This window comes from Rhinichthys klamathensis, unplaced genomic scaffold (assembly GCF_029890125.1).
Source record: "Rhinichthys klamathensis goyatoka isolate OS25496 unplaced genomic scaffold, OSU_Roscu_1.1 h1tg000100l_1, whole genome shotgun sequence".
Lineage (NCBI taxonomy): Eukaryota > Metazoa > Chordata > Actinopteri > Cypriniformes > Leuciscidae > Rhinichthys > Rhinichthys klamathensis.
The window spans coordinates 1,117,608-1,127,555 of NW_026606639.1; the positions used below are offsets into that span (position 1 = coordinate 1,117,608).

Genomic DNA, 9,948 nt, shown 5'->3' on the forward strand with positions numbered 1-9,948 from the left:
TAATCGCAGTCTGGCATCCTGATGTTACAGAAATAAAAAAAGAGATAAAATTGCTGGTAAAGAATCAGTTGTATGAAATAGTCATGGGACTTTGTGTGAGTAGTTCATAAAAGACACTTTCATTTATGTTTTATATGATTTGACAACTGTACTATGACTTGATTACAGTATATGGTAATTTATTGGCATCGTTCTCCAAACCCAGAGGAAACACTATAAACAGAAAAAGGATGTTTGTGCGGGTCTGAGTGTTTGAGCTCCTTTAATTCTCTGATTGTGCGGCTCTTTTAAAGGCCTTTAACAGGTTCTTCTACATCCGGGTGTGTTTTTATTTACGTCATAACTTTCGGGATGGCTGTTTGAACAGTGTTAATGGTTATTTCTGAAGACACACCCCCCAGCACCCTGCAGCTGATCTTTGTGTGTGAAGGTATTTATGTTGTTTCGTATCGATAGCAACCATACAATCAATTACTAAAAATGGTCCACGCAATAGAGAACATAAAACACCCTGCAAAAGTCAAGTGACAAAATAAATAATAATAAAATTAAAATCAATAGAAGAAAGTCAATATGGCAGGAATGTTATTTCCTTCTCTCTGGCACTCACACGCAAACAGCTGTGACCACAAGGGCTGTGTGCATGTGTGTCCAGTGTGTTTCAATTAAAACTGGATCAGCAGGTCCGGGATTTTAGCTCAGTATCCAGGATCTGAAATCCTCACAAACTTCTTCAAATTACAAATTTACACATCTGCATTAATACTGAATACCTCTCCAACAAAATCTTTTACAATGACATAAAATATGAGCTGCTTTTTAAAAAATATATAAATTGATATGTTGATTAACAGTGTTTAACATTTTCTGAAGTTATCATAGTATTAGTACCCTAATCAATATATATGGGGAGACCTGGGATGAGAGTAACACTTTTGTTTGAGCATCGGTAACTCAGTGGTTGTTTGTGCTATATCTCTCAAAATTTGATACAGTACATGGTAGTCACATTTGTCTGCTACAAATATAACTCACTTTGACATGTACAACACAATCACAGATTATGTGAGATAATGTCAAACACAAGGAGTTCCGCTGTTACAACCTACCCCATACTGTGGTGATAATGTAACACTGAGAGGTAATTTTCTGAAATAGGATGCACACAATCTAAATTTTGCAGTTTTGAGTAAGTGAACAATTTAAAGTAACAAAAAACATTTAATTGTATTTCTTTAAGGACTTTAAAATTTAGCACAAAACAATTGTCATGTGTGCATGCAGTATACCTGTCACATAACAGTTCAGTCACTGGCTGTTGCCATCCACCTATTTTATGTGCATTTTGGGATATCACATAAAAAAACGCTGTATGGAAACGCCAAGATGCTCGTAAATTCTTAAAATGTGCCCAAAAAAATCATATGTGCACAATTGGGGTGGATAATGTGTTTTTCCGATAAGAAGACATGTGCATAAACTATGATGGAAACATATTTACCACATAAATCCCTCAATGCGCAACAAAAACTCGAGTCTCTATTTTGTCTTAACTGGGATGTGATTGATCACTGGAATATCTTAAGGGGTTGGTTGTAACATTTTTAATGAACCGTTACAACTATCCCCACCCCGAACAGCCACAACTTAGCTAACTGTTTTAGCTTGTGGGTTTGAAGTTAGCATGAATGCAAAGCATCAAATTGTAGAATTAGCTACTTTATATTATGCAAGACAAATAACTGTAGCCTACATACAATACAATGATTGCTAGGGAAAGACTTGTCTAAATAAAAATTACTTTCCAGAAAAATGTCATTGGTCATAAAATGTACAATTTTGCTCACAGTCACAATAACATGCCACTTCTCATGTGAGCTCAAAAAGGTGATGGAAGTGTATGATATTGATGACATCACCACAGCTCTTTTCTGACATGTCAAACGGACAGTGTTACAATTGACCCCCTGTTACAACACTCCCCTGATCTCCCTATATTGACAATATCTGAATACTAAGTGATATTTTTTTGTAAATGTAAAGATGCAGAATGTTTTCTGTGATGGGGATAGAATACAGTTGTACAGTATAAAAAGCATTATATCTATGGAAAGTCCACATAAAATATGGAACCCCGACGTGTGTGGCCTGGTAAACCCACTTTATGGGGACAAAATGACCCCACAAAGATGGCAATATCCGAAATCCTTGTCCTTGTGTGGAAATGTTTTGGTCCCCATGTGGAAAACAGCTTATAAATCATACTGTGATGTTTTTTGAAAATGTAAAAATGCAGAAAGTTTTCTGTAATCGGTATGTTTAGGGGTACGGTTAGTGTAAGGGGATAGAATATACAGTTTGAACAGTTTAAAATAATTACTCCTATGAAAAGTCCACATAAAACATGAAAACACAACAGTGTGTGTGTTTTAACCAAGGTTTTGCAGTGTTGTCTGTTAAGTTATACCAGTCTGGTATAACTACTTTCTGGTATAGCCATGTGTTCTGAGATGTCTAACATAACATTTTGTGTAATTGCCATATAATTTATTTTACTTCATGAGACGGTTTCATTTTCAGATCATTCTCCCACAAACAACAGAAAACAACTACAAAGTCCCACTCAATACTAGTCCTACCCAATTGCAGTGCGAGATCACCATCTAGTGCTCTGTAGTAGAAGTGAGTGAACATGAAAGTTTGGCCATGTTCCCGCCATTAGTTTACCAACTTTTCACAGTTCATGTAGGAACATGGCCGATGATTTTTATATGATCAACACACATATTGTGTAAGATTGTCTCGGCTCAACTATGTCTGCCAGCTGGCAAATTCCAGTTTTAGCCATGTCGAAATAGGCCCTATGTCTGTTTATTTTTGTAAATAAAGAATGTTTAGTTTGTTAAGTGTGTACACTCTTAAACATAAAGGTTCCAAAAGGATCACAGAGAGAGATGTCATACATTTTTGGTTCCCCAAAGAACCTTTCAATTAACAGTTTTTAAAAGAACCATTTTTTCTTAGTGTGAAGATTGAAGAACATTTTAAAATCTAATACATTTTTTCCACTTTAAAGAACCTTTTGTGAAATGGAAAGGTTCCATGAACTTTAAAGCTATGGATGCCAATAAAGATCCTTTATTTTTTAAGTGTACCCTATAGGCTAATAGTCAGTGATACTTTCCTTTACAGTCCGTGTACATAATGCAATATGCCCCCATAAGATTAAATACATATGATTACATTTTCAGTTATTTCCATCGCAAAGTTGCACTGCCATAGCAACAAACATCCGGTCACTGAATTGAATCTCACCTGAACAATGACTCAATCTGACTGCGTCTGTCTTGACTCATGTGCCCTATGGCTATAGGAATTTCCTGTGTCTGTGTAGAATTATCTGTAAATTGTAGGCTAAGATCTAAAATAATAATACTGATTTGATTCTATCGTACTTTCATCAAACTTTACAAGTCCGTATTATTTAATAATGTATCTAATTTTTAATGAATTTAATTCTCACCGACCAATCCCACACCCAGGTAAAGTTTTCTTGCTCATTGATTGGGGGGCGCCGATAGGGATTGCGCACAATGACGCACATTACAAGGAATTTCTGCGGCAGCTATAAAACACCTGAAGCGCTTAGACCTGCCTAGTGAATCTACTCTGGTGGAGTTAACATGGGCACTGAGGCAGAAAATAACGGCGTCCTTAAAGAGGGTTTTTTGGTGAAAAGGGTGAGAGAGACTCTTTTGAACTTTTTATCCATACACATATGGCAAATTAATCGCCAGTTTACTGGATTATTAACAAATGATGTTCGTTTTTAGGGCCACGTGGTTCAGAACTGGAAAGTTCGTTGGTTTGTTCTTAAATCGGACAAACTTATGTATTATAAATATGAAGGCGGCAAACGGGATTCCTGCCATCGAGGGACGATACATTTGAGTAACTGCAAAATCACCTGTCCTTGCCTGGAGTACGAAAACAGACCGGTAAGTGAGAACAGTCAAAGTATTCGACTTTGTTTTTATTTATTTTGTGTGTACTGTATAAGTTATCACAAAGTTATATATAGGCTAGTGCAATTTTACCATCCTCTGTTAAGGAGTTTACAACAAAGCGATATTTTGTGGTTTAAAGATTATGTTTGCACTCAGAATTCTAGGATACTCTCAAGCAGTGTTTGGGAAAGTTACTTTTAAAGTTACAGTCTTATCTGGGCTTTTTTCTTTTAATAAAAACAAAAAAGATATATTTTTTGGAAAATGTAAAGGCCATTACACAACAAAAGTGAAATGTATAAGCAATATGTATCTGGCTGAATGAAATTCAAATTCACACCTGTAGGGGGAGACCGGGGATGGTTGTAATCTGTGTTGTGTCTATATCTGGTAGTACTTTGAAGTCAGTGTGTTCAAAATGTGATCCAAACTAGTTACAAGTGTCTGCTATTAAATGACATAGCTATTATCTTTGCAACACAAAACGAAAATGCATGGTTTAGTTTCAAACACGAGGAGTGAAATGTTACAATTCACCCCATAGGCTGGGTTAGTTGTAACATACCCTGGGGTGAGATGTAACATTATGATATCCACCGGGGTGATATGTAACATAATGAAATAAAGATTTTGACAAAAAAATTATTTTGAAAGGTTTTTATTCAACACTGACTTTTCAATATAACTGATGTGTGTGTCACTCTTAGTCTCAGTGTGTTTGTCACTCTCAGTCATAGTAATTGACCATTATAAATTGAACTTGAACACAAACATTGTTTGTTTGTAAGCATGTTTGTTACTGCCAGTGTTAGTATTGGCCATAATAAAATTGAACACTTGAACATTGTGTGTGTGTGTGTGTGTGTGTGTGTGTGTGTGTGTGTGTGTGTGTTACAACTAACCCAGAGTCTTGTTGTTACAACTAACCCAGAGTCATGTAGCCATGAACTAGCTCACCTTACAGCAAACAGGCAAAACATTAGCACTAACAACTTGCATGGAAAATATCTACACAGACACACAATAAACATAATACAAGTTTAATGAGATTAACTTCAAAGCAGAAATTCCCATAACAAAAACAAAAAAAGTAAAAAAGGTAACTTTCTTACCTCAAAATTGTTTTTTCCACTCTAACATTTGCTGTGTCTGCCACTGGGCTCTACTTTATCTCATGTGGAATAAGAACTAAACTGAGCATGTGCTAAGTGAATCAGGTGATTTGTAACTAGTTCCTGATTGGACAGATTGGAATTGTTACAACTGACCCGTGTTACAACCATCCCCGGTCTCCCTACAGAATACTGGCCGCTGCTCAAACAAAGCTTTTTGTGCTGCCATTCTGGATTGCAGAAGAATAGGACGCAGGAGAAGAAAGTTCAACACTCTTACTTCAGCAAAAAAAAAAAAAATTAAGCAAATGTGATGTTCATCTAAAACCATTTTTGCTTATTAGTATGGTTGAATTGGATCATTGAAGGTCAGCAGCAGCAAAGACATTGGTTAATAAAGTGAGATTAAATACATAAAGTATATTTGTGTTTATTTAACATATTAACATTTTTGGTTTGCGTAATATTTTGAGTTTGCATTTCACTAATCTGATTATATAACTCTGCGTTACCCCCAACTCTGCTCTCAACTGTTCTACAGACATTATTAATTAACATTTATTATTTAATTTCAGCATTAATTTGGTAATATGCGGTCTACAAACAGATATCATTGGGAAGTGGCTTATCAGTGGTCTAGTTCAGATTACACCTTGAACACTAAACCAAACACTGGGAGTGTCTCAGTGCTTTAAATGTTCACAGCCTTAGGTTACGCTTCATACCTTTCATTATTTTGTTTTGCATTGCTCACATGCACTAGCATGTCAGGAACACCGCTTTTATTTCCCCCAGTATATCTTTGCAATGTCTTTGATTTATATTCCACATTGTGTAACAGCTGCAGTCAATGCCAGGTTCAGAGTGATGGAGTTTGGCATGTTTGTGGCAATTTCCTTTATGTTCTTGTGATACAAAAAGTGCTGCACTGTCTATCACCAACAACTTAAAATGTTTGTTTAGGGCGTGACTGAAGACTGTTGTCATATTAACCACATTTTACACCCTGTAGTTGGTGATGAAGCTGCAGACCAACACTGCAGATGAGCACTTTCTGGAGGCTTGCATGAGGGAGGAACGTGACGAATGGGCATCAGCGATTGGTGCAGCAGTACAGAAGCTTAACCCACGTGATGCACAGACCCCCTCCCCATCACAAATTAAAGGATCTACGTCACTCCAGCTTCACAATGTCAACCTCAGGTAACTATGTGTGGATTTTGTCAATATATGCGAATGTGTTTGCGACTCCATGTCTAAACGTATATCTGTATATCAGTCAGGTGGTGGACTCCATGTATGATGTGCACACTGGTATCCGGCTAAGCAGTCATGTTGAGCAGGGCAGCTCTTACACCAACTGTTTCTCAGGTCAGACAATCAAAAACACACATTAAAGCATGAATGTGCATTATTAAAATAATTACAATCTCTCTCACTAATGTTTATGTTTATTTACACTGCTGTTCAAAAGTTAAGGGTTGGTAAGATTTTTTAAGTGTTTTTGAAAGAACACTTTCATGCTCACCTGCATTTATGTGATCATAAATGCAGTAAAACAGCAATATTTTCAGCTGAATAACTATATATATTTTTTATCTTATGTTTTAAAATGTAACTTATTGCTGTGATGGCAAAGCTGAATCTTCAGCAGCCATTACTCCAATCTTCAGTGTCACATGATGGTGTAGAAACCCCTAAAACTTGGTTATAAGACTAAACTTGACATTATCTATAAGCCTATCCCTCAAATCTGATTGAATGATTGGAATGTTGTTCCAGGAACGTTTTACTTGGTGAAATCAGGTTCACCTACCTTTTTAAGACATTATCGGCAGTTGCTTTGTCAATTTTTTTGTCAATCTTGTTCCGTTCCTGAAACAATCACTCTTTGAACAAATATGTTGTGTAAATGATTCTCTCATTAAGACAGTCACTTGTCGCCACCTACCGGCGATACAGTATAACCTGCAGAAAGAGTCATTTGTCACTACTCACTATACACATACATAGTACTGTCAGTCTGCCTGGAACATGAGCACTGATCCAGTGCTGTTGGTCTGTATATCAGCTCTGGTCAATCAAAGTCGAAGATCGGAAGTGTTTCATATTTGTGTGTGTGTGTGTGCAGGCTCAGCAGTGGTGGATTGGCTTGTGTTTAATAGGCTGGCTTTGACCCGTGTGGAGTCAGTAACATTAGCCTCTGCGCTGCTGGATGAAGCCTCCCTACGGCCCATCGGGATCAGGAGCGCAGACGCTCTCCGTAACGCTGCTCTAGGAGAACAGTTCCTCGATGACTCCACTGCACTCTACTGCTTTGTAAGTTCCAAATCTCTTTCTTTTTGATTTATTCTTTACTCAACTCTTTTGTAATCATTATATACTAGATATAAAAATAAGTTGTCCTAATTAAACCAAACAAATATGATTTCTCAAACAGTCCCAAAGCTTCCAGAAGCGAGGCAGTGTGAAATCAGAAAAGTCTCGGTCTGCGGTGGAGCTGAGTGGAAAGGTGGTGAAGAGAGGTTACCTGCTCAAACAGGTGAGCACTCTGCTGAAATTGGAGGTTTTGAACTGAACTATAGGCTACTTACTTGTGGTGCTAGTGGTCTGTGTGTTCACTCACCTGTTTATCTGTGTGTCAGGGCCACAAGGTGAAGAACTGGAAAGTAAGATTGTTTATTTTGAGGGCGGAGCCTGGTTTCCTGCACTACTATGACCCCAGCAAGGTGAGAAGAACACTGATGTGCAATTTTACAGACTTACAAGTACATACTGTATATGCTAAAGTCTAAAGAAATCATGTGATGTTTATTTTTGTACTGACTTGTTTACTTCCTGATGGCCACCTTTCTCAGGATGACATCACTCCGGTTGGCGGTATATCTCTGCGTGGCTGTCTGGTGTCTGCCCTCGATGATAACGGCACACCGTCAGGTGAGTCAGACTTTTGCCTCTTCTATGAAAGTCTCTAAGGTGTGATGATTGCCTGATCCCACAAATGAATATTTACAAAGTAATCACACATATTAATTAGAATTAAGTAAAGACTTAACTAATGCCACTGACTAAAAATACTAAACAGTGATTCAGGTCTTGTTGTCTTGGTAGCAGCAATATTTACAGATAAATACTGTAAACACAGAAACTAATGGCCACTTTCTTGTAATCTGCAGGTGTTAAAGGTAAAGTCCAGGGGAACCTCTTTAAAATCATCACTCAGATGGAGACACACTATTACATCCAGTCTCCAACACACGAGGAGAGGATGGACTGGATCCAAGCTATTAGAAAAGTGACTTAATTATGCTACACATCGCACTTTCAAACAGTAACACTTATAAGTCATTTTTGGTATTGTTATTATCTTCATTGCTATTGTTAACAGTGTTAGTATTGGTATTGTTAGCTAATTATATATTTTAATATTGGGTATGTGCAAAGTGCAAACAAAATAAAATATATAGTGTTATACAGCTGATAAAAAAATAAATATGAATAATACAAATATATATTAATTAATAATAATACAATTAATAATACACATGGGGCCAACATGAGACCTCATTCTAGTTAGCATATAGAATATTTTAATATAATTCAGATTTTCCAAGAGTTCAGTGCCCCTGATAAAGTCTATATTTCGTGCATGAGTTAATGTTTGATATATTTTAATGTGGTAAAGCTTATACATTCAGTGAATGTACTATGAAAGTGTAAATGATAAGTGAATTTGTTTTTTGTCAAATTTTGTCCAAAAAAAAATTTGTATTTGAATAATTGTCATGCCTGCAGTTTTGTTGTGAACCGTTAACATGTTTTTATCTGCCTTCCGTTTGTCTACCAAGTTGTTAGTTAACAGAACTGACTTTATGTCTTGCACAAGCCTGTTGATTTGTTGCTATGGTTTAAAAACACACACACACACACACACACACACACACTGTGCCTGTGTATGTTTTTCTCTCAAATACCCCAAAACACGTCGTGTTTTCGTGTGTTATGGGAACATTCCATAGACAACAAGATTTTTATATTGTAAAAACTGTATATTCTATCCCCTTAACCTACAATAAGTCTACAAATCACAGAAAACTTTCTAATAAAATAATAATAATTAATTGGTATGATGTATAATATCAAAAAATGTTCCCACAAGAGCAACGATTTCAGATATTGCCATCTTTGGGGAAATTTTATTCCCATAATGTAGGGTTATTACATTATGGGAATATCCCCACCCCCACACACACTTGTAGTTACCTACCCATCGCAGAATTTTTTTGGCATTTTTTTAATTAAAAACAAAACATAGTTAAGTATGTTTTTTTTTAAGCCATTTGGTTTGAGAAAGTATCCTCGTAAACCACGTTTAGATTGTAATACCCATGTCATAATGCACATTTGTGTCCTCATAAACCATACAAGGACACACACATTAAATAAATCCAATAATCAGATCTTCTTAAAAATTCTTTAAGAAAAGTTTACTGTTTACAGTACATATTGCAATTATTAGGTGTTAAAAGATATTCAAGTAAACCTTGCTATGAACCTAATCATTAAAGTTTTTTATACATGCTTCATTTGCAGCATTAAGTGTTTAGATTGACAGCACCAAGTACAGGCTTCAGATGGACTTTGAGTCCTTTTTCTTCAAACCAATTAAATTGCAGCGAACTCATTTTAAAGTGAACATTCAGGTGTCAGTTATGAATGCTTAGGTTAAACTGTTATGCGGTACATTCACATGAACAAAAGATTAACAGAAAAACTATTATGAGTTATTCTGTTGAAATTATTTAACTAATTTTTCAGACAGTCAAACA

At 36.2% G+C, this 9,948-nt stretch overlaps 1 protein-coding gene across 1 annotated transcript; it reads left to right on the forward strand.

Annotated features, from left to right (window-relative positions):
* Positions 1-3,644: 3,644 nt before the first annotated feature.
* plek2 (pleckstrin 2) lies at positions 3,645-8,456 on the forward strand. Its single transcript, XM_056252983.1, has 9 exons — positions 3,645-3,740; positions 3,834-3,998; positions 6,132-6,322; positions 6,399-6,490; positions 7,251-7,438; positions 7,560-7,661; positions 7,765-7,848; positions 7,978-8,056; positions 8,296-8,456. Exons 1-9 carry the CDS (start codon positions 3,684-3,686, stop codon positions 8,421-8,423), a joined length of 1,086 nt encoding a protein of 361 aa, XP_056108958.1. The 5' UTR covers positions 3,645-3,683; the 3' UTR covers positions 8,424-8,456.
* Positions 8,457-9,948: the final 1,492 nt, after the last annotated feature.

What these genes read in the sequence shown, in the direction of transcription:
- plek2 (XM_056252983.1), top strand. Translation starts at nt 3,684, where the DNA reads ATGGGCACTGAGGCAGAAAATAACGGCGTCCTTAAAGAGGGTTTTTTG. An exon ending in CTTCACAATGTCAACCTCAG is followed by an intron (nt 6,323 to 6,398) that starts GTAACTATGTGT and finishes TCTGTATATCAG; the next exon opens with TCAGGTGGTGGACTCCATGT. An exon ending in GAGGTTACCTGCTCAAACAG is followed by an intron (nt 7,662 to 7,764) that starts GTGAGCACTCTG and finishes TCTGTGTGTCAG; the next exon opens with GGCCACAAGGTGAAGAACTG.